The sequence below is a fragment of the Rana temporaria genome, chromosome 8, assembly GCF_905171775.1.
Source record: "Rana temporaria chromosome 8, aRanTem1.1, whole genome shotgun sequence".
Taxonomy (NCBI): domain Eukaryota; kingdom Metazoa; phylum Chordata; class Amphibia; order Anura; family Ranidae; genus Rana; species Rana temporaria.
The window spans coordinates 27346897-27371827 of record NC_053496.1 but is presented as its reverse complement, the minus strand read 5'-3'; the positions used below and the strand labels follow the sequence as shown (position 1 = coordinate 27371827).

Below are 24931 nucleotides of genomic sequence, written 5' to 3'. Positions count from 1 at the left end.
TTCGACCTACAACGGCTCAACGTCTGATTTCCGTATGGTCAGTACACAAATCTGTCACACAAAAGTCGAAAGTACAAAAGCATGCTCGGGAATCAATGCTCTCCAAACACAAAATTAGCAGAAGGGGCCAAAAGGGTGACGCTCAAGAGCTAAAATTCCTCCTAGTACGTCACTACGTTCGTGTTTGTGGCACGACAATTGTGTACCGTTAGTATGCAAGGCAAGATCCTGGCACACGCCCTTTTGACAAAAATCAGACGCTCGGTTGGCCAACAATCGTACAGTGTGTATGAGGCTTTCGTCGTTAAAGAACAATTTAGAAAAATACAAAATAGAGGTCATTGAATTTTGTGTTGCACCTGGGGTTCCCCCCGTTAAAGGTGAAAATGTACTAGGCTCACATATACGATAAAACTCATGTCCCTCCACATTCCCCTTGTTATCGTTACTGCTCATTCAAGGATTCACAAAGCTGTCAAGTCATAACCACAGAGGGAGGTGCACAGCAGACAGCATCACGTCACAAAAAAAGGTAGCATCTGAACTGTGTTTTACACATTGTAAATGACCTTCAATGCCTCACGATGCGATGAGCATCGTTAATTAGCCTGCATATACATGATGTAATTTTCAGGAACTTTGTAATGTTTAATACATTCGCATCTCTGCACTGTATGCTGTCTTCACAGCTGTCATCCAACAGATCCTTCCCCAAACACTATTTGCATAATAACTTACTGAGCAGTCAAAGACTACGCAAAGCAAGACATATGGGAGCCAACCGTATACTGCATAGTTTTAGAGAATGCTGCCAGACCAAGGCCTAGTAGCATGTTTTATTCATTCTTTTTTCCTGACCAAGTCCTAAATCCAAACTGTTGACATTTCTGAATATTAGTCCCCTTGTACATGTCATGTTTTCAAGATTTCCTAGATGAAATACGGTGGTCAAGGTAACTACTGAGCCTGTCATATAAAGTAGTTCTGCACAAAACCTTTTGTGTATTTTAATCCTGGATAGAGTGAAAAAGTGTAAAACATTTTTTTTGCCATCAATAATCTGTCGGGGGGGGGGGGGGGTGGTTGAATAAAGGGCCGATGGAATCCAGTGGAATCCAATTCTGTTGGACGAAATGCATAAGGCTGGAGCCAAGTGGTGGTGTCATCACGCCGGCTCAGATAGGTGGTGTTTGTCAGTGATCGGATTGTTTACTTTTCTCATTTGTGATATTTGTTTTTCTTAATACATTGGCTGGGAATTGCTACACTATGTAGTCTCTTCTTTCTCTGCATATTGCTACATCATATGTGGTTACCATTATTTTATATTAAGGAGAGAGCCATTCACCCTACTGTGATCAGTGTAAAGTGCCGTGTGTGGAGGTCTGATCCTCTGGCAGGCAGATTTGCTGGGTGGTGGTTGAAGCACTGGAGCCGATTGATGAAGGTTTTCCTGAGAGTGGTTCTTTACATTGGACTTCTTTCATAAGCATGGATTTACTAAGGACTTCTAATTCCAATTTATATTTTCACGGTTTATTGAGATGTAAATATAGTATGTATCTTTAATTTCGATATTTTTTCACAAAATAGCACAACACATTTTTGTATTTTTATTGTTTTTTGTCCTTTACCTAGAACAAATATATACCATATACGTAAAATAGGTCCAATTTTATTAATACTTGTTTCAGGTCTGTGTTCAACCCTTTTTGAACCCACTTGGACAGTATACTATCCAGACAATTTGCACCTTAAGGGGGGGGGCAATGGATACCTTAATGTGTCTCTCAGCAAAAGTTTGCACTAGGGAGGATATTTACATAAGCTGACTATACATGTGGGCTGAACAGTTTTTAGAAGAAACTCACTTTTTCCATTCGGATCTCTCATTACCTAACCCTAGATGCAATTATTCCTCGCCCTCTCTACGCTCCTCCGCCACTCTGTCAGAACCCTTGATATAGTCTTTCTGGGTATGGAGGAACACATGACCTCTTCCAATGATTGGAATGATGGTCCAACTTCTGATCCCAAACACTGTCAGACGTGACAGAGGTGGGCTGGCAAGATACTCTGTCACTTTGCCCTAAAACGAAATGTCCACCATTTTTAGCTTTTCTCCCTACTGCATAAAAAAAAAAAGCATGAGTATAATAGAAAAGGTGTACCTTTTTACATTACCAAGAATCTACAGTCAGTCAAGGGACTTGGCAGAAGCCAAGCTGATATCAGTCTGCTACTTAAAGTACGGGGAAAAAAAATCACAGGGCGAGAGGTGGTTCTTATGTGTTTAACTATAATAAACACACAAAAAAAAAAAAAAAAAAGAAGAAGAAGGATTCACATGATTGTGTCATCTCTCAGCTGGCATCAGGGAGAAGATGCTGCCCCTAAATAATGCCTCAGCAAAGGTGGCTTGGCTCTACTGAAGTTAAAAGCAAATAGAAGGCATTTTCAGGGGAGTAATGAGATCTCTGTAAGAGGTAACAATTTCCTGCAGGAGCAACACATTCACATTACCTTTTGTGTGCTTAACCTTAAAAAAATAGAAAAAAATCTATCTGATGCTAGGCACACTTTAAAGAGGAAGTAAACCCTGATTGGTTTTACTTCCTCTTTATTCCCATGCAAAGTAAAAGCATAATGTCCCCACTGATGGCCGCATCCATCTTTGTCCCTCTTCCTTCCGTGGCCACGGACTCCGGCTCTGCGACTGGCCGGACTCACGTGACGGCACTTGCGAGTGAAGAAATGGCACGGAGGTCCGTTTCTTCACATAACATTATCGGCACACTACAAAGAGGTAAATATCTCCTAAACATTTTAGGATATATATCCACTACCTATAGGTAAGCCTTATTCTAGGCTTACCTCTAGGTAAAAGTGTAAATCAGAGGTTTACAACCACTTTAACTTTGTGAAAAACCTGCTCTATATGTTTAAAAGCTTGACTCTACTGTTCCATCTCTAAAGCAGAATCAGCAGACATGCGCTATATTGTCAAAAGTATAGCCTTTACACACCTGTTCCCTTAAAGCATGTTATACAGCACAGTGCTTGTGCGATGAAATTTGGCCCCTTCTATCACCTAATAAACCTGGCTGATCCTGCCTGGCTATACCCTCCCCCCTGTAAACTGACCATGATTTATCATGGCTGCTGTGCCCTGACAATGTGGTCAGTAATCTGCAGCTATCCTCTGTCCTTCTCTGTCCTTCTCCAGCCCCCTCTTTGCTCATGTCAGTGCCCACCTCCCCTCCCCTCCCGCTGCTCTCATAACTACTATAAAATCCTCCCATCCCCTCTAACATAATATGACGTGTCCCTGTGCCTGTGCTACCGTTATATAAAAAATATGCCACGGTGGAGTCACGTGGCGCTCACGTGACTCCACCGCTCTCTCTCCTCTCTTCCCCGGCAGACATCATTGGGAGTGCTAAGCCCCGTCCACTGGAGCCATCAGCCGGGCAGAGGAGAGAGCCAAGGAGTCACATAATCTATGGGAGCCACTGTTATATAGGTACAGATAGGCATATTAAAGGCGTCAGCATACCAAGGCATTTTGGACAATTTGATCTTTGTGGGAACGGTTTGGGGATGGCCCCTTCCTGTTCCAACATGACTGTGCACCAATGCACAAACAAGATCCATAATGACATGTATGAGAAAATTTGGGGTGATGGAACTGGACTGGCCTGCACCTCAACCCGATAGAACACCTTTGGGATGAATTCGAGTGGGACTGTGATCCAGGTGTTCTCCTCCACATCAGTGCCTGACCTCACAAATGCGCTTCTGGAAGAATGGTCAAACATTCCCATAGACACTCATAAACCTTGTGGAAAGCCTTCCCAGAAGAGTTGAAACGGTTATAGCTGCAAAGGGTGGGCCAACTCAATATTGAACCCTACGGAGTAAGACTGGGATGCCATTAAAATGAATATAGAGTATCCAAGTAGAGAGATTACAACTTTAAAGCTGTGTTGTAAAGATACAACAACTAAAATAAAAATAAAAAATTGTGATAAAATGGCCCCTCTGATAAAAAATATAGAAGTATATAAAAGAAATCTGCAGAAAATATATGGTTGTACAAAAAGCCATCTTGTTGCATGCATGGATCATTGTGGGGTAATGAGCCAAAATTAGACCGATGGGAAACATTTTAACAATAGAGATCTGCAGACATCATTTACAGCAGTTTAAAAAGCATCTCAGATTGAATTATATGTTAGGCATCAGGTTTAGAAAACAGTCTGAATGGTTTCCATCCGTTACATTGTTAGCACAAATATAGTGTATTTTCTTGCGTCTGCAATGTTTTCTTTTCGTTCCATATTGTTCGGCTAAAAGCATCTCAAAGGAGCATAAAAAAAAGTGAACTAACCTTTGGAAAGATGGTGCCTATTGCCTTCCACTGTTCTCCACTCAAAAGATAAGGGACTATTATCTCATAATGTCCACAGTGTTCCCTTTCTGTCTGTTTCCTAGACGATCCCAATTTACAGTCCACATTCTCTCCTAGAGAAAAAAACAAAAATAAACTTGCTTTAGTATGGAGCAACCTGCAAAACACAGACATTACTGTTTAGATGACTTTGCAAAGTCACTGCAAGATTAATACGTTCTAGGGAATCTCTTGCTAAAAAAAATTAATTGATTTGATTTATTAAGTTTGCTTTGTGAAGTAGCGGTAAAATCATCGTTCTACGACAAGGTGAAAAAAAATAGCAGCGCATGAAACGTTTAATGCAAGATAAAATGGTAAAAAGTTATAGTCAGTTATAGTCAGTAATGCAAACATAAGAGATGAGTGGATTTTTCTTCACCACAATGGGGAGAAGATCCAATAGAAGAACACTTGTGTTGCCTATGTAGTGCAAACCAATGATTTCAGTACCGCTAAGGACCCATATGCTTTAAATCGCCAGTAATATACTTCCCAGTTCCCAATGTTTTTAAATGGTTAGAGTAGTGTTTCTCAACCTTGTTTTTTTAGTCAATGCACCCTTTAAAAATTATGAACAATCTTGAGGCACCTTTTTAAAAATTATGGACATTCTCTTGGTCTATTCTAATAGTTTTACATAATTCAGCAACATCTGCGAGTCCAAGTAGGACACCCAACGTTCGAGGCGATTTATTCTTCCAAAACAAATACAATTTTGCAAACTGGTACTGACCAGTATTCCAGTGCAAGAAACAAAATCATTTTTGGGGAGATATGGGACTTTATGGGTGCATTGAAAGATCAATTCATACATAATAATTTTATTTAAATAAACATCATAAAACCAATGTATACAATACAACCATATCCATAGGTGAATGGGAACACCTTTTTTGGTAATATTGGCTCACTGTGTCCACGTTCATAGTTCTACATGTTTCTTCTGAAACAAATGTGTATGTTCATCTACTGAATATAAGAACATACGCATCAATCAAGCTCATTGACTGAGCATGGGAGCCAAATTGCGATTAAAAAGCGAATAAGGAGTGAGATCCAGTGATGAGGTGCGTCCAATTAGCCACAGTCTCCCAAATATGCTGGGTCTCCTGTAGGGAGGGGTATGAGTGGATATAAGCAAGTGCAGCTCAGAGTATAGCTCCAAACGAGCTTTCCTTAAATTTGAACCAACTGGGAGCCTCAGAATCCTACAGGTGACATCAAAGGTATAACTGTATAGGAGACCACTTCATAGACTAGACCAGTGGTCTCCAAACTGCGGCCCGAAGGCCAGATGTGGCCCTTTTCTTGCCTTTATCTGGCACTTGGAGCACTATCCCTCCCAATGATATTAGACACTATTCTGCCATCTGACACCGACAATGGAGCACCATTTCTCCCACTGACACCACTAATGGGGCACTATTCCTCCATATGATACCAGCAATGGAGCACGATTCCTCTCCCTAATACCAGATGTTTACTCCCACTGATGCCAGGAAAATATTTACTCCCGCTGGTCAAAGTCCGGCCCTCCAAAAGTCTGAAGGACAGTAAACCGGCCCTTTGTTTAGAATGTTTGGAGACCCCTGGACTAGACTATTCTCCATTCTAGACTAGAACCCGTCCATAGGTCAAAATGACTACAAAAAGAAGAAGGGAAAGAGGCCCTTTCAAATATTTATAAGCTTAAAGAGGGCTGTCTGATGTCTAGTCCTGATAATATGAGGCTCTCAGGGATCCCAGTGTTCCTCTTCTCTCTCAGTTTTTCTCCATCACTCAGTTAATGTGACCCCAAACCCTGATGGAGAGGGTCAAAAAAATGTTTAGGCATATTGCCAAGGCACAACTGAAGAAACCTCAAGGTACCCTGGTTGAAAAAGACTGGGTTAGAGTAACACATTTTAGGCTGACTCCACATTTATGTATGCATGTTGGTAACATGCATTGAACATGACCTTTAGAGGTAGTCCGATTCATTTCAATGGGTGTCCAGCAGAGAACAAAACGTGCATGACCCTTTAATTCACCAAAATGTAAATACACATTAACTATGCTGCAGAGTGTGGATTCAAAAATAGGTTGTGTATAATGCTGTGGGTCTCCACTCAGGCTTCTATACCCCCTTACACAGCTTTAGGCAGGGCCCCCTTGGAGAAGAGAACCGGGGGGGGGGGGGGTCTGATGAAAAAAAGAGATTTTTAATACAGCTTACCTGTAAAATCTTTTTCTTGGAGTACATCACGGGACACAGAGCGGCATTCATTACTATATGGGTTATATGGAGTACCTTCAGGTGATGGACACTGGCAATCTCAAACAGGAAATGCCCCTCCCTATATAACCCCCTCCCATAGGAGGAGTACCTCAGTTTTGTAGCAAGCAGTATGCCTCCCAAAATGGTCCTCAAAAGAGGGGTGGGAGCTCTGTGTCCCGTGATGTACTCCAAGAAAAAGATTTTACAGGTAAGCTGTATTAAAAATCTCTTTTTCTTTATCGTTACATCACGGGACACAGAGCGGCATTCATTACTATATGGGATGTCCCAAAGCAATGCTTACAATGAGGGGAGGGAGAACATCTCCAAGACAAAAGGATTTAATTTAGAGAAATACTCAAATCATAATAAATCCAACTTAGTTGAGAAAATTATTCTTAAATTTTAAATTTAACTCAAAAAAGAGGAGCCCCCGGAATCCGAGGGTCTCAAACTGCAGCCTGCAGCACTGCCTGCCCAAAGGCTGTATCAGAATTCCTTCTTACGTCCAACTGGTAGAATTTTGTAAACGTGTGGACAGAAGACCAGGTTGCCGCCTTGCAAACTTGAGCCATAGAGATCTGGTGGTGTGCTGCCCAGGAGGCGCCCATGGCCCTAGTAGAATGAGCCCTTAATGATACTGGAGGAGGCAACCCTTTCAAGCCGTAGGCCTGAGTGATTAATTGCTTAATCCACCTAGAAATGGTGGACTTTGCAGCTGCCTGCCCCTTCTTGGGCCCATCCGGTAAAATGAACAGCACATCTGTTTTCCAGATCTTCTTTGTAGCTTTAAGATAGGCCTTCATGGCCCTGACAATATCCAAGGTATGCAGCAACCCTTCCTTTCTGGAAGTAGGTTTAGGGAAGAAGGATGGTAATACCAAATCCTGGTTCAAATGAAAACTGGATATAACCTTCGGTAGGAAGGAAGAATGAGGGCGGAGAACGACCCTGTCCTTATGAAAAATAAGATATGGTTCCTTACAGGATAAGGCCGCCAGTTCCGATACTCTTCTTGCGGAAACTATGGCGACCAAAAATACTAACTTCCTTGTCAGTAAAACCAAAGGAATTTCAGCCAACGGCTCAAACGGTTGTTTCTGTAAACTTGACAGAACAAGATTTAAATCCCACGGACAAAGCGGGGATTTAACTGGAGGTTTAATACGTAAGACCCCTTGAAGGAAGGTCTTAACCAGCGAGTGGGTGGCCAGCGGCCGCTGAAACCACACTGACAGAGCAGAAATCTGTCCTTTGATTGTGCTTAATGCCAATCCTTTATCCACTCCTAGCTGGAGAAAACTTAAAACTCTATCGATGGTGAACTTGCGAGGAAGCCATAGCTTGGACTCACACCAGCCTACATAGGCCTTCCAGACCCTGTGATAAATCACCCTAGAGACCGGTTTCCTGGCTCTGATTAGGGTAGAGATTACTCTCTGAGACAGACCTCTACCCCTGAGAATCAGGGATTCAGCTTCCAGGCCGTCAAATTTAGATGCCGTAAGGCAGGGTGGAGGATCGGACCTTGCGATAGCAGGTCTGGCCGTAGAGGAAGAGTCCAAGGGTCTCCCACTACCATCCTTAAGATTAGTGAGTACCATGCCCTTCTGGGCCATGCTGGAGCTACCAGGATGACTGGTATGTGCTCCACCCGGATCCTGCGCAGCAGGCAAGGTAGTAACTGGAGCGGGGGAAACGCATAAAGAAGTTTGAACTGATGCCAAGGGCAAACCAACGCATTGGTTCCGCAGGCCATCGGATCCCTTGAGCGGGACATGAACCTGTCTAGCTTCTTGTTGAGTCTCGATGCCATGATATCCACGTCCGGCACTCCCCATCTTTGGCAGAGTGCTTGAAAGATTTGTGGATGCAGAGACCATTCCCCCGGCAATAGAGTCTGGCGGCTTAAGAAGTCCGCCTGAAAGTTGTCCACTCCTGGAATGAATATTGCCGATATGCAGGGCACATGAGCCTCTGCCCATAGGAGAATCAAGCTCACCTCTCTGAGCGGCTTGACTCCTGGTTCCCCCTTGGTGATTTATGTATGCCACGGCCGTGGCATTGTCTGATTGAATTCTCACCGGGAACCCCTGCAATTTTGACGTCCAAGCCCTGAGGGCTAGTCGAGCAGCTCTGAGCTCCAAGATGTTGATGGGCAACTGCTTCTCTGGCTTTGCCCAAGTACCTTGGCGAGTGCAACCATCCAAAATTGCTCCCCAGCTCGTCAGGCTGGCGTCTGTGGTCACTATCTTCCAAGCCACTGGGCTGAAAGACTTCCCCTTCAGTAGATTCTGAGGGTCTAACCACCAACACAGACTTTGTCGGACTCTTGATGAGAGCGGCAACGGGATATCCAAGGCCTGTGGCCTTCTGCTCCATGCTGACAGGATGGCTGCCTGCAGGATGCGAGTGTGGCTCTGGGCGTATGGTACCGCCTCGAATGTGGCCACCATCTTGCCTAGTAACCTCATACATAGGCGAATAGTCGGTTCCTTCTTGCTTAGAACCAGTAGGATTAATTCCCTGATGGCTTTGACCTTCCTCAGAGGTAGAAACACTCTTTGTTGTTCTGTGTCTAATCTCATGCCGAGATATTCCAACTGCCTTGTGGGCAGGAAAGCTGACTTTTCTCGATTTAGGACCCAGCCGAACTTCGAGGTATTGGACCGTGAGGGCCACTGCTCGCTCCAAGCCGGGAGACGAGTGATCTATGACTAGGAGGTCGTCCAGGTATGCTAGGATCGTGACCCCTTGGATCCTTAACTTGGCTAGGATTGGAGCTAGGACCTTCGTGAACACCCGGGGGGCCGTAGCCAACCCGAAGGGAAGCGCCACGAATTGGAAATGACGCGAAGCCACCATGAAGCGTAGATATCTTTGATGTGGCTGATAAATTGTAACATGAAGGTAGGCATCCTTTATGTCTATGGACGCCATGAAGTCGTCCTTTTGGAGTGTGGCAGCTGCTGACCGCACGGATTCCATCCGAAATGAGCGGACTTTTAGGTATGCGTTTACCATCTTTAGGTCCAAAATTGGCCTGACCTCTCCATTGGACTTTGGGATGATGAATAGGTTGGAGTAGAAACCCAGCCCCTGTTCCAGGACTGGTACCTCTACTATTACTTCCTGGGAAAGTAGATGATTTAATGCCGACATTAATGCGGCTCCCTTCTCCGGATCGTTTGGAATCCTCGACGCCTGGAAATGAGGAGGAGGAAACTTTAGGAAATCTAATTTGTAGCCCGTGGCCACGGAAGACCGTACCCACTCGTCGGGAATGCTGGCTTCCCAGACCTCTGAAAAGAGTCGCAGCCTTCCCCCCACCTTCGTGGGTGGGGGCGCCCCTTCATAAGGTCGGCTTGGGGGCTGGTTTTGCTGGTTTGCGAAACCACTGCTTTCTGCCTCTAGCAGCCTGTCCCTGTGACTTGCTGTTGAAGCCGAAGTTTGCTTTCGCAGGAGGCCGTCGATACTGTTTGACATTAGAGGGCCCCTGCCCAGGGGAGTACTGTCGTTTAAACGCAGGCCCCTGAAACTTCTTCTTAGTTGGCAAGAGAGTACTTTTGCCGTTTGAAATGGTCTGAATGTATTTATCTAGGTCTTCTCCGAAGAGTCGTCCTCCATGGAAGGGGAACCCTACCAGGAGCTTCTTGCATGGGGGCTCGGCCTCCTAGCTTTTTAACCATAAGAGTCTTCTCATATGGATAAGGGATAACGATAAACGTGACGCTTGCTGGATAGAATCCTTAATTGCGTCTACCGTAAAACATATGGCCTTAGGGACATCCGAAAATTCTTCTGCCTGCTGGGCAGGAATAAGTTTAAGCATCTGCTTAACTTGATCCGATAATGCTTGAGCAACCCCAATCGCAGCCACAGCTGGCTGTACTACTGCCCCTGCAGTAGTGAAGGAGTTCTTAAGTAGTGCTTCCAAGCGTTTATCAACTGGATCATTGAATACCTGTATGTTTTCTACAGGGCATGTTAACGACTTGTTAACACATGAGATGGCTGCGTCCACTGCAGGAGTAGCCCATTTCTTGGAAAATTTATCTTCCATAGGATATAGGGCAGAGAATCTTTTAGGTGGTAAGAAGATTTTATCTGGCTTGTTCCAATCTTGGAACAAAACTCCCTCTAGTAGAGGGTGGATCGGAAACACTGCATTGCTTTGAGGCGCCCTCAGTGAGCCCAAAGCTGAAACCGTCGATACCTGGAGATCTGGTACTGGCAAGTTGAATGCATTATGGACCAAGTCCGTTAAGGCTTGAATCCACCAGCTCTCCCCTTGGGAGACTGCTCCAGACTCCTCTGTATCCGGATCTTCGATCCCTGAACCTACTTGGTCCTTGTCCAAGAGGTCGTCCAATTCCCCTGAGGAAAGGACCTCCTCTTCTGAGGGTCCGCGCTCGGGCGACGGAGATCTAATCCGTTTACTGCCCCGCATAGCTGTGGCTATCATTTTTCCCATTCTTTTCTCCATCTCCTTTAAAGAGGTGAGTAATACTTCGTCCGTGACTATCTTAGGGTTGGACTGACCCGCGCCAGCTCCAGCCCCAGATCCCGATGGCCCCAAGGCTCCCTGTGGGGAAAGCAGCGGCATAACTTTGTCCGAGACCTCAGACTCTCTGGGGGAATCCCCACCTCTTGTACCCTCTGACCCGGATGCCATGGTACAATACCGAGGTACACCTGCTAGCTTATTGGTACTTGGAACTATAAATAGTTAATTGCCCAAACACATGTTTGGGGGATAAAAAATGCTTCCTCTCCCCTAGATGACTTTTTTTTTTTTTTTTTTTTTTTTCAATCTTTTTCTTTTTTTTTTTTTTGTTTCAAATCCAGGAAAGAAAAAGCATTCTGTCCCCCTGAGTAGTATTGCAAAGAAAAACTATGAGATGGAAAAGAAACAGCCTATTTCTAGGCTTGAAAACAGTCTTCTGAAGACTGCAATATCCTTTCTGGCCACTGTGTGTCCTCGGCGCCCCGTGCTGCCGCTCTGGTCTTTCCTCCCCAGTTCCAATGTATTGAATGAGCTGTTTGGAACGAAAAAGGAAGGGCCGCCCCTTCCTTAAGCCACTGACCCGCCCTTCCCCCCTCAGCTAAACGGCGCGAATTGCGCCTATAACACCTGAACGCGCGCGCCCGCCGATAGGGGGGGGGTTGGGGGGAAGGGAGCCTCTCTGCTCCAGCTGGAACCACGAGGAGGTCAGCGTTTTGCCTGCTTGCAGGCTCAGAGGAGGAAGACTGATGGAGCATCGCCTGGAGGCTTGCAGGTAAGCACAGCTCTCTGACACACACATACACTTTATATCACACAGGCCCCACTCAATGCTTTTCCAACACTACAAGGGAGGTCACTTCTTATGGGGAATAATACACATAGAGCCATCCTATCATTAAGATATGTGACTAGTTTGCCAGATGCAGCGCATAACTTTAGGCATGTCCCCTGTGACCCCCCAGAAAAAACCTGCTAAGAACCAAGTTCCGCAAGTTTTCCCCTCACTTACCTGCTCCATGCCGCAGGACTTTGCCAAGCAAGAGACCCAATCTTCCCCCATCTCCGTGGGGATGTCTAGACCTTCAGGCCCTGGGTTCCTATGAAGGATCCACTGTCCTGGGCCCATATAGCACTCTGGCAACAGAAACATTAGGCACCCAAAGGTTTCTAAGTTCTGGGCCCAGGGTCCAGCTCTCTAAAAAGAAAAGCATTATGGGCTATACCCCAAGGGTTTGGGGTCCGGTTACTGACCACTTTAGCGCTGAGGCCTTTGGACAGAACCGGTTAGCTCACCTAATCCCAAGGATGCGGAGGCAAGCTAAACCATGACCAACACCTAAGACACTGGCGTAAAAACTGAGGTACTCCTCCTATGGGAGGGGGTTATATAGGGAGGGGCATTTCCTGTTTGAGATTGCCAGTGTCCATCACCTGAAGGTACTCCATATAGTAATGAATGCCGCTCTGTGTCCCGTGATGTAACGATAAAGAAAAAACAAGTGTAATCTCTTCTCTCCTGACGCAAGATAATAAGCAGGGGGGCCTAAGGACCATCGGGCCCCTTACAGGTGTAATGAAAAAAAAAAAGGGGGGGGGGCTGGCCGGGCATGTAAGGGGCCCTGGGGACCATTGGGCCCCTTACAGGTGTAATGCAAAAAATAAAAAAAACGGGAGGGGGGCCCTTTACAGGCTGGGTAAAGAGTCTGTCCTGTCAGAAAATGTTTGTTCAATCAGTGCTGCAGGCTACAGTCGGTTTCACTGATCAGTGTATCCTCACTGTGGGGAAGTTTCCTTGCTGTCAGAATATGACACAGCAGGAGAATTTCCCCATCCACCTCAAAAGTTTATTTAGTGTTCAAACCAGTGGATGAATGAAATAACGGACCCTTCTATGGCCATCTATGGCCATCCTAAGAGAGTCTTGTTCAAGGACCAAAAAAACAAACACAGGAAAGTGTCCAGTAGCAGGATTCACCCAGGTAAAGTGTCTTGAAAAAAGAATTCATAGCCCTTGAAACTGTCCACATTTTGTCATGTTACAACCAAAAATGTAAATGTATTTTATTGGGATTTTATGTGATAAACCAACACAAAGTGGAACATAATTGTGAAGTGGAAGGAAAAAATTATAAATGGTTTTCCAAATGGTTTACAAATAAAACATCTGAAAAGTGTGTTGTGCATTTGTATTTAGCCCCCTTTACTCTGATAACCCCATCTAAAATCTAGTGGAACCAATTACCTTCAGAAGTCACCTAATTAGTAAATAGAGTCTACCGTGTGCAATTTATTCTTAGTTAAAATACAGCTGTTTTGTGAAGCCCTCAGGAGTTTTGTTAGTGAACAAACAGCATCATGAAGGCCTAGGAACACACCAGACAGGTCAGGGATAAAGATGTGGAGAAGTTTAATGCAGGGTTAGGTTATAAAAAAAAATCCCAAGCTTTGAAAATCTCAAGGAGCACTGTTCAGTCCATCATCCAAATAAAAAGTGTATGGCACAACTGAAAACCTACATGACATGGACGTCCGCCTAAAGGCAAGGAGAGAATTAATCAGAGAAGCAGCCAAGAGGCCCATGGTAACTCTGGAGGAGCTTCAGAGATCCACAGCTCAAGTGGGAGAATATGTCCACAGGACAACCATTAGTGGTGCTCTCCACAAATCTGGCCTTTATGGAAGAAGAAGAAAGCCATTGTTGAAAGAAAGCCATAAGAAGTCCCATTTGCAGTTTGTGAGAAGCCATGTGGGGGACACAGCAAACATGGGGAAAAAGATGCTCTGGTCAGATGAGACCAAAATTGAACTTATTGGCCTAAAATCAAAACGCTATGTGTGGTGGAAAACTAACACTGCACATTACTATGAACACACCATCCCCACCGTGAAACATGGTGGTGGCAGCATCATGCTGTGGAGATGTTTTTTTTTCAGCAGGGACAGGGAAGCTGATCAGAGTTGATAAAAAGATGGATAGAGCCAAATACGGGGCAATCTTAGAAGAAAAACCAAAGGACTGTTTTCATCGGACAAACCGATTGTGTGTGGGCCCCATTGGTTTGATTTCCATCGGTGAAAAAAATAGAACTGGTTTTAAATTTTTCCTATGGATAAAAAAAAAACAATAGAAAAATCAGATCGTCAAAAATCCATGCATGATCAGAATCAAGTCGATGCATGCTTGGAAGCATTGAACTTAATTTTTTCGGCTCGTCGTAGTGTTGTACGTCAACGCGTTTGGACATGATCGGATTTTTGACTGATGGTGTGTAGGCAAGACTGATGAAAGTCAGCTTCAATTGGATATCCGAAGAAAAAATCCATCGGATTAGATTCCATCAGATATCCGATCGTGTGTACGAGGCTTTAGAGTCTGCAAAAGACTTGAGACTGGGGCGGAGGTTCACCTTCCAGCAGGACAACGACCCCAAATATACAGCCAGTGCTACAATGGAATTATTTAGATCAAAGCATATTCATGCGTTAGGCCTCGTACACACGACCGAGAAACTCGACAGAATCCATCAAGAAACTTGGTGGGAGAGTTTTTTTGCAGAGGAAAAATGGTTGTGTGTACGTTATTCATCGAGAACACTGTCGAGGAACTCGAAGGAGTAAAAAAGAGAGCAAGTTCTCTTTTTCCTCAACGGGAGTCTCAATTTCCTTGTCGTGTTCCTCGTCGGGCTGGTTTTCAACGAGAGACTTGAGTGTGTGTATGCTAAGAAACCCGCTCCTGCTCAGAATAAAGTATGAGACGGGAGTAAAAGTAGCATTTGTAATGGAGAGAACACATTTTTCAAGCTGTAACAGACTGTAAAGTGCAAATCGTCTCTTACCAAACTTTTACTTAAAACGGTGGTTCCCCCATAAAAACGACTTTTTCTTATTCCACTGCCCCCCCACATTCCATCACGATTAAGGCTCTTATTATTTTTTTCATGCTGTACATACCTTAGTACAGCATATTCACCCGTGCATCCGGGTTGCGAGTCCCGCGGGAGTGGGCGTTCCTCACACGCTGGTGATTAACGTTTTGCCCAAAAACGAGCTCCCCCCCGTCGCGTAAGCCGCGTCACGATTGGCGAAAGGAGCCGAACGGCGATGCACATGCGCAGTATAGCGCCGACTCGCCGTTCGGCTCCTTTCGCCAACCGTGACGCGGCTTACGCGACGGGGGGAGCTCGTTTTTGGGCAAAACGTCAATCACCAGCATGTGAGGAACACCCACTCCCGCGGGACTCGCAACCCGGATGCACGGGTGAATATGCTGTACTAAGGTATGTACAGCATGAAAAAAATAATAAGAGCCTTAATCGTGATGGAATGTGGGGGGGCAGTGGAATAAGAAAAAGTCGTTTTTAAGGGGGAACCACCGCTTTAACACGCAAACATATGAAATTAGCAAAAGCAGCCCCAAGAGTTGTGCAAATGGAATCGAACTTCCCCTGCCGTTGTATTTGTTGTACATCGCCGCGTTTGAGAACGAGGAGATTTTGCCTTGACCGTGTGTACGCAAAGCACGCTTGTCGAGTTCCTAGACAAGCCTAACAAGGAGCTCGTTGAGGAAAACGACGTGTCTCGCCCGACGAGTTACTCGGTCGGGTGTACGAGGCCTCAGAATGCCCCAGTCAAAGTCCAGACCTAAATCCAATTGAGAATCTGTGATAAGACTTGAAAATTTCTGTTCACAGACGCTCTCAATCCAATCTGACAGAGCTTGAGCTATTTTACAAAGTAGCATGGGCAAAAATGTCCCTCTCTAGATGTGCAAAGCTGGTAGAGACATCACCAAAAAGACTTGCAACTGTAATTGCAGAGAAAGGAGGTTCTACAAAGTATTGACTCCGGGGGGCTGAATACTAATGTACCCCCCACACTTATCACATATTTATTTGTAAAAAAATTCCTTCCACTTTACAATTATGTGCCACTTTGTGTTGGTCGATCACATAAAATACATTTATGTTTTTGGTTGAAACATGACACAATTTGGAAAATTTCAAGGGGTATGAATACTTTTTCAAGGCACTGTATGTTCAGTTTAAATGTATTATATTTAGGAATAAGGTGGGATTTAGGGTGGAGCACCGTCTTGTCTTTCATTCAGAACTGCTGGAAAATATATCCAAGGCACTAAAGAGTCTCACAGTCTGATTACCTCTGCTACATAGCATCTGGAAACCGTACTCGGAACTGTACTTCGCCTGCCATCATCGGAAGCAGTCACACACATCTTCTAGCTGATTTATCTGGTGAATGTTGTGCACTTAGCCAGATTTACTGGTGTAAGGAGCATTTATTAACTCCAATACAGAACATATGGTATGCATTTTTTGAAGAATGTACCACAATCCTTGTACTCCAAGATTTATTTTGTGAATAATTGAAACGAAAACACTAATGTCTTTCTGTGTTGAATCTCTAAAGCGAAATAAAAAAGCAGAATATCTTTATCTGGAATCTGCCTAGATAAAAGGCGGTGGACAAAATAACAGACATGCCATACTGAAATGGAAATGAACTAAGCAACAGCTTAAAGCAGTATTAAACCCTAAAGCAAACATTGTATTGCAGCTTACAAATTCTTAGATGTGATGGCTGCATTCGTTTTCTTTTTTAGGCTCCCCCCCCCACCTGGTGATCCAGCCAGTATGTCTGGTGTTTTTCAAAAGAATAAGTTCTCCTCCAAAATGTATATGTTAAGAGAGTTGAGACAACCCATTTACCACTGACAGGAGTGCATACGATGATGAGCTTTTATTTAAAACCCAAATCCCCTTTATCCCAAAAGAAAAAAAAAATGTTGCTGTAACTGCAGAGTGAACTGGATTTTGGCTTTAATTTGTTAGTATATTTAAATCTGCGAATCCATCTAACACTCCGCCCAGATTAGCAATGATGCTGTCTGCTCGGCCCCCTTTTATTATGCATCCAGAGTGGAGGCACTCTAATGCAAGATACACATGTTACTGGGTAGATCACCAGGTGAAAAGAGAGGGAGAAAAAACCTAAAAAACAAATGCAGTCACCACATCCAATGATTGGTACACTGCAATATATCACTTTTTTGGGTTTTGAGTTTAATATTTCTTTAAATCACAGTTACAAAAAATATCACATAATGGGAGTCATATTAGGGCCTGTGTTGACCAGAGGCGGCTGGGTGCATGGTTGGTCCATCTGACCCCCCCCCCTATCGCTCGGCAAACCACCCATCACCCCTTCGGACGCTCGCTCGCCCGTCCGCCCTCCAGCCCTGTACTTACCCCATCTAGGTCACGGGGAGCTTTGGCTGGCTTCCCCCTGCATCTCTTCCTCGACAGCCAATACGGTCTCTTCTTCTCTCAGCCAATCAGATTTTAAAGACCCACTTCCTGATTGGCTGGGAGGAGAAGCAGGAAGACAATCACCAATATTAATTTGCTATTGTCACAGAACCGGGAGGGCTATTGCGCAGTGCTCTGTGCCCCTAGCCCACCTTTTTTTTAAGCCAATTAGAGCCTATGGCTCTTATCATGTGCTTAAAAAAAAAAAAAAAAAAAAAAAAAAAAGACCCCAATTGAAATCCATGTGTCAGGCACACTGCATATAGATCAGGAACCGGGCGCATGGATTAGGGGGGCAGCACCCCTGTGCCAGTAATGGATCGGCCACTGGTGTTTATGAGCTTTTGGCTCAAGTCAATGGGAAAACACAGCCTGCTATTGCCAAAAGTTTGAAAGTTAACCTGGATTTGCTCCTTTTGCATTTACATTGACTTGTACTGTAGGAGAAGCAGTTCTAAAGCAAACAAAAAGCCTATCACCACAGGAGCTTAGGGTGATTATTGATAAACAGTAGGTGGGTTGATATACTTATATTATTACTATTATTATACAGGATTTTGTGCAACAGTTTGTGCAGCGCTTAAAACTAGAGTGCAAAAACTGGTTCAGCTCTGCATAGAAACTAGTTAGCTTCCAGGTTTTAGCCCCCATTCACATTGGGCCAATTTGTCAAAATGTCAAATCGCATTCCAAATTTGAGCCTATTGCTAGCAACGGCAATGGCCGAGTCAATGCGAGCTGGACTTTGTGGCGCTGCACTGATTCCCAAAGCAATTTCTGCACTACTTTTGACGACTTCAGGGTGATTTCAATATCTGTGCATGAACCCACACAAAAGGTCTGTCAAATTGCCCCCGAAGTCGGACTGAAATGCCGGTTTGAAATTGTGCGAGTTCAGCTGAACTTGTATGATTTCAAACCCGCCCTCAATGTGAACGTGGGCTTATTGACAAAGCTTAATTGAACAAGCTGAGGTGCTGGGGGTGCTGGCCCCTCCCTCCTGCCGAGTGCCCCCGCAAAAAGCAGCTTGCTATGGGGGCACCCGAACCGAGACACTGCTTTGAGTGTCCATTCAGACACAAATGGTGGCTTGGCCCCACCCCTTCTCTCTCATTGGCTCACGGAGTTCGACCACAGCAGGAGCCAATGGCGCCCACTGCTTTGTCTCAGCCAATCAGGAGGGAGAGTTCTGGACAGCCAAAATCGCTGTAACATTGCTGATGGGGCTCAGGTAAGTATAAGGTGGGCTGATGCACACAGAAAGTTTATATTTTAATTCAATGTATAGAATGCTTTAAAATAAATAAATCTTCTGCCTTTAGAATCACTTTAATGCACGCTAGAGAAAACAACTCCAGTAAACACACTCACAGTCCCTTTTTAATCCAACTCTCACCTGCACAAACATCCATGAAGGGAGATCGGTAAAGCCTGCGAAATGCGTTGGCTATTGGTTTTTACCCTGTTATGATATCATGAATAAAAATAGAACCAGACTCTCAATCATATGTCAGCCATATGCTTCACTCTACCAAACTTACAACTCACCCACAGGGATAGACAGACTCAAAACAGGACAGTTATTACATTCTAGGAAAAAAAAAAAAACACACAGCCTTGGCCTCACTAGTTTCACAAAGTTATTTACGAACCAATTATGTTTATAATCCTTATTCTCCATTAAAAGTTTTCCTTTCATGAATGATTTTGAAGTTTTACTTCCAAACCAGGACATCCACCCATTCCAAAAGAAGGGAGTATTTGTGAAAAATTACGTCCTCAGCTATGCAGCAGTCATCTGCCTTCTGTCCTGTTATTTAAAGAGAGAACAAAGCCGCGCCACAACTCTATACAGTATTCGTTATGAAGATATGGTATGAATCAAGTCCATAAACAGAGGTATGAATCAAGTTCATAAACAGAGGTGAATCAGCATGGAAAAATCAGCATGGATCTCCTGTTAGATATAGTTCATGCAAATGAGATCCTGGGAATTCACACCACCAAAGTTACAGATAATAACATTTGAAGTGATCCCTTCACCAGTAATATGAGGCCGCTTACCAGAGGGCAAGCAAACTTTGCAATCAGTTATCAGTTATAGCCCAGCCACGGCCTTTAAAACTCACAGGATCCAGGGGGGGGGGGGGACAGGAAAAGCATGACAGGAACAATCTCCAGTTCACCCAGTAATGGAATGAGAAAGAAGGTGCACCATAACGTAATTCGGTTTTTGTACAAAGTATAGCATTTATTAAAACATAGATGTACTCACAAACATCGAAGTAAAAACAGCATAAGATCAAAATGTGCCGGCCGCAAGATTCTAGGAGCCCTTCCTCCTTAGCGTGGTGACGTCACTGCGCGTCCTCCCAGACACGTTTCGTCATCAATAGGACATTTTCATTCCATTGTTTTAATAAATGCTATACTTATTACAAATGGAATTACGCTATGGTGCACCTTCTTTCTCATTCCATTACTGGGTGAACTGGAGGCCCAGTATGGAAGTGGTAAATTGCATTAGAGGTGGTGTGCAGTCTGGATTTGAGCACAAAACAAAAATGGGAACCAAACAAAAATAACAAATAGTGCACGTTTTATCCAGGTCATGGCATCAAGTTGTTCCATAAACCTGAGAAAAATTTTCTACACATACAAATACTGAAGCTACCGGTACTTGTTTGAGCAGCAAACGTCTTCAGCATAAAAAAAAAAAAAAAAAAAAGAAGAAGGTGAATGTGACCAACTACTATTAGCCATGTAAATAATGATAACAAAGATACATCTGCCCTTTCTGTGTTCCCACCACTGCGCTTATGAATAATTAGTGATAATCAAATTGGCAAAAGAGTGATGCAGCTACTTTAAAAAAATATAACTGTAAAAAACATTCTAAAACCCTAAAATTAGTGCAATAAAATATAAGCAGAGCTGAAGAACGGGGAGATGTTAGTGTAAACACAACATCTCCCCGTTCTGTCTAGGTGACACTGATCGTGTTCCCTGTCATCGGTAACAACAAGCCACGCCCCCCAACAGTTAGAATCACTCCCTATGACACACTTAACCCCTTCAGCGCCCTTCAGTGTCGCAGTCAAGATTTAAAAAAAAAAAAACCACACACACACACACACACACGCACGCTGATCTCAGCCATTACTAGTAAAAAAAGAAGAAGATTAATACAAATGCCATAAAACTATCCCCTATTTTGTAGACGCTATAACATTTGCGCAAACCAACCAATAAACACTTATTGCGATTTTTTTTACCAAAAATATGTAGAATACATATCAGCCTAAACTGAGGGGAAATGTGTATATATATATATATATATATATATATATATATATATATATATATATATATATATATATATATATATATATATATATATATATAAAAAATGTTTTTTTTTTTTTTTTTGGGGGGGGGGGGGATATTTATTATAACAACAAATAAAAAATATTGCATTTTTTTCAAAATGTACGCACTATTTTTGTTTATAGCACAAAAAAAAAAACAGGAGGTAATTAAAATACCACAAAAAGAAAGCTCTATTTGTGGGAAAAAAGGATGTACATTTTGTTTGGGAGCCACGTCGCACGACCGCGCAATTGTCAGTTAAAGCGACGCAGTGCTGAATTGCAAAAAGTGGCCCGGTCTTTAACCAGCCAAATGGTCCGGGGCTTAAGTGGTTAAACAAAATTAATTGTGACTTTTTTTTGGCAATCAAGGCCACCCCATTCTTAGGACTAAAGAGGAGAGGGACCTTCCAGCTGGTTATTAGTGCTCACTTGAAAAGCCTGCATCTCTGATGGTATGGGGAGTAGTGCTTATAGAATGGGCAACTTGCACATCTGGAAAGGCACCATCAACGCGGAAAGATAGATCTAGGTTTTAGATCAGCATATGCTCCCATCCAGATGATGTCTTTTTCAGGGAAGACCTTGCATATTTTAACAGGACAGTGCTAAACCACATACTGCATCTATAACAGCATGTTTTCCTAGTAGAAGAGTTTGGATGCTTATAGTAACTGGCTGGCCTGCAGTCCTTTTTTTTCCTCTAGTTTTTAGCGAGCGTTGTTCAAAGATAATATAAATATCAAATCAATATGTCAAAATTACTGTATCCATGTGGAATATATCAGATGAATGAACAACCTAGAAAATGAATAAAATGTGAAATACAGTATCATAAAGAAAACAAAAGACTGGAACTAGAACATTTCAATTATACCATTGCCTTTCTATTCCAATGTACTTTTGTCTATACTAAACTTAAAAAAAAAAAAGTGTTTTAACCATTGAAATTATTTGGCACATCTTGAAATGAAAAATACAACAAAGACAGCCCAGGACTGTTAAGCAGATAGAATATATCAGGCATGAATGGGACAACATTCCCCTCCCAAAATTCCAGCAACTGGTCTCCTCGGTTCCCAGACGTTTACAGAGTTGTGAAAAAAGAGAGGTGGTGCTACACCATGGCAAACATGGCCCTGTAACAACTTTTTTGAGACATGTTGCTGCCATCAATTTCAAAATGACCTTAGTTTTTCCTGAAAATAGTACATTTTTCAGTTAAAACATTTGAATAGGTTTTCTGTTTTCTATTGTGAATAAGATTATTTGCATTCTGTTTTTATGTAGATTTTACACAGTGACCCAACTTTTTTGAATTGGAGTTGTAAAAAAATGTAATAGAAATTTACTTAGAACCCCAAAACATTTTTTTTTGAGAGAAAGTATATAACGGAGACTAAAATGGTGGTTGTTGCAATTTTTTTTATGTTCCGCAATATTTGTGCAGCGGTTTATTATATGCAGATTTTTCAGGAATAATTACACTTAAATGCATTATAGTACACACACACACACACACACAATATTGTACCAAAACATTGGGTTTTATGGATGTTCCGCCAAGTAAAAAGATAAAACATGTCAAGACTTTTGCACACTCGTGAAATGAAAAGCAATCTCTGGTAGCTAAGAAACCACATAGGCGACGCTTTAAACGCTTTTACAGGTTACCAGTTTAGAGTTAAATGTGAGCTCTGGTGCTAGAATTTTTGCGCTCATTCTGCTGTTCACAGCAATACCTCACATGTGGCGCAATCACCATTTACATTCGTGCATGAGTACGGAGGAACAGAGGAACTTTACATTTATTTTTTGTTTTTGCAGCTGTAACCATGATCCTGGTATCGGAGTGAGTAATGCAAAGGGTGCAACGCATACCACACAGAACTCAGTAGTAAGTATTGCATAGGGCGCAGGAGTTTGTATTTCCCTTGGCATGGGGCTCAGGAGTATGTGACACACAAACAACCCTCCCCCCGCCTGTACTTACTACAAGAGGTACAGGTGCTCTTTGACATTGTGAGTATTGCAGTGATGGTAGAGGTGTGAAGGGAGGTGGTGCAAAATAAACCTCAGCTTTCTGTCCTGGGTATGCTGCTAAGAATGTCATAGGTGTGAAGGAGAAGTCCTCAGCATCAGCTGCCAGCTTGGGGAATAAAGGCTGCAGTAGGAACTGCTGCCAACAGACTGGGGCAGCTGTGTGAATCACCTACCCCCTCCTCTGATGTTAATTCAGCCTTTTTTCAACTGGGGTGCCATGAGGCTTCTTCAGGGGTGCCTTGTAAAAATGCCTACAAATGTGATCAAAATTGTATACAAGCCGGCATGTGGATGAAGCCTGCCTTTTAGTTACACAAAGCCACGGGTTTTCATTGTGCACCATTTCGACTTTCTAGACCAGTGATGGCAAACCTTGGCACCCCAGATGTTTTGGAACTACATTTCCCATGATGCTCAACTTCACTGCAGAGTGCATGAGCATCGGTGTGCCAAGGTTCGCCATCACTGCTCTAGACACTGGCATTATAACGACCAATGATGTAATCAGTTGATAAGGAGGATGTCTGTTGCCTCCACAGCACCCTTGTTTGACCCTCCTCTGCCTCTCTTGAGGGAGAAGAGAAACATTGGAATACTTGGCAGTACCAGTGTGCAAAAGTTGATTTGCTTTGTAAGAAAAAAAAAAAATCACCTCTAACATTGGGTGTCCTACGTGTGTGGATGTTGCTGCATCATGTAAAACTATTTTTCGGCATGAAAAAAAATAATTTTTCAGCATGTCCAAAAAACAAAGTTTTTCCAACTTCATCATTAAAAACGATGTTGCCCACACACCATAGTTTTTGAAAAATGATGAGCAAAGCGCGGTGACGTACAACGGCACTCTAAAGGGGAAGTTCTATTCGCCTTTGGGCTGCTTTTAGCCGATTCCTTGTTAGTAAAAGACGATTCGCGATTTTCTGTCTGTTACAGCGTGATGAATGTGCTTACTGCATTATGAATGGTAGTTTTACCAGAACGAGCGCTCCCGTCTCTTAACTTGCTTCTGGGCATGCGCAGGTTTAAAATGCAGTTCTTGCCCACACACAATAATTTTTTACAACACGAAAGACGACATTTTAAAAAAGGACATGAAAAAATGCAGCATGTTCGAATTTTTTTTTTTGTCGTTTTTCAGAAGCCGAAAAACTATGTGAAGCCCACACATGATCATTTTAAATGACGTTTTGAAAAACGTCTTTTTTCATGCCGAAAAATGATCGTGTGTACGCGGCATAAGAATCATTTTTTACATTTTAGAACAGGGCGTCTCGAGACTGTCCATAATTTTAAAGGGTGCCTTGAGATGGTCTATAATTTTAAAGGGTCCCTTACTGAAAGAAGGTCGAGAAACACTGCATTAGATCGGTGGGTTCTACATCTGTGCCACCCAAAAAAGTCCCGCTGGCAAACACAGAAACTGGCAGAGAAAATCTTCTACTACTCATTTCCTATGCAGCTGTGACCAATGACATCATCCAATGCAAAGCTAAACCAAGGAAACCAGTAGGTGGGGACTTCCTCTGCCAGTTTCTGTGTTGGTAAATGGCAGTCAGTGGGCCGTCATAGTGGCACTATAACTAGGGCTGTTACATAGTACCGTGTTCTGGCACAAAAAAAAGGCCTGGTCCTATGCATCAGTGAGCACATGGAAATCTAAGTTTTATGTTTTCTGGTCCTTTAAAGGGAATATTTGTGTGTGAGGATTGAACACACATGCTGAGTCATTATATAGATTGCTAAAAAGTAATTTTAAAGGGATTCAATCTTTACTTGCTTGATGCCCTGGATTATGATTTTTCCTTTTCTTCCTATAGCGATTCTCCCTCTAGGGGCACTGTTTATTCAAACAACTATAATTAGCAACCTCGCTCAATAACTTCTCAAAGGAATGATAACCACATGGAGATGATATTTTTTCCTTGCTTGAGCAAACTGACAAGCTAGCACTGAAAAAGAACAATACGTCCCGTTCAC

General features: G+C 43.2%; 1 protein-coding gene across 1 annotated transcript in view; it reads right to left on the bottom strand.

Moving 5' to 3' along the window:
• ADAM12 (ADAM metallopeptidase domain 12) overlaps positions 1 to 24931 on the bottom strand; it is a 706349-nt gene that overhangs the window by 587196 nt on the left and 94222 nt on the right. Inside the window, exon 2 of the mRNA XM_040361428.1 lies at positions 4391 to 4524. Coding sequence (XP_040217362.1) covers positions 4391 to 4524 — 134 coding nt within the window. The remainder of the gene's footprint in view (positions 1 to 4390; positions 4525 to 24931) is intronic.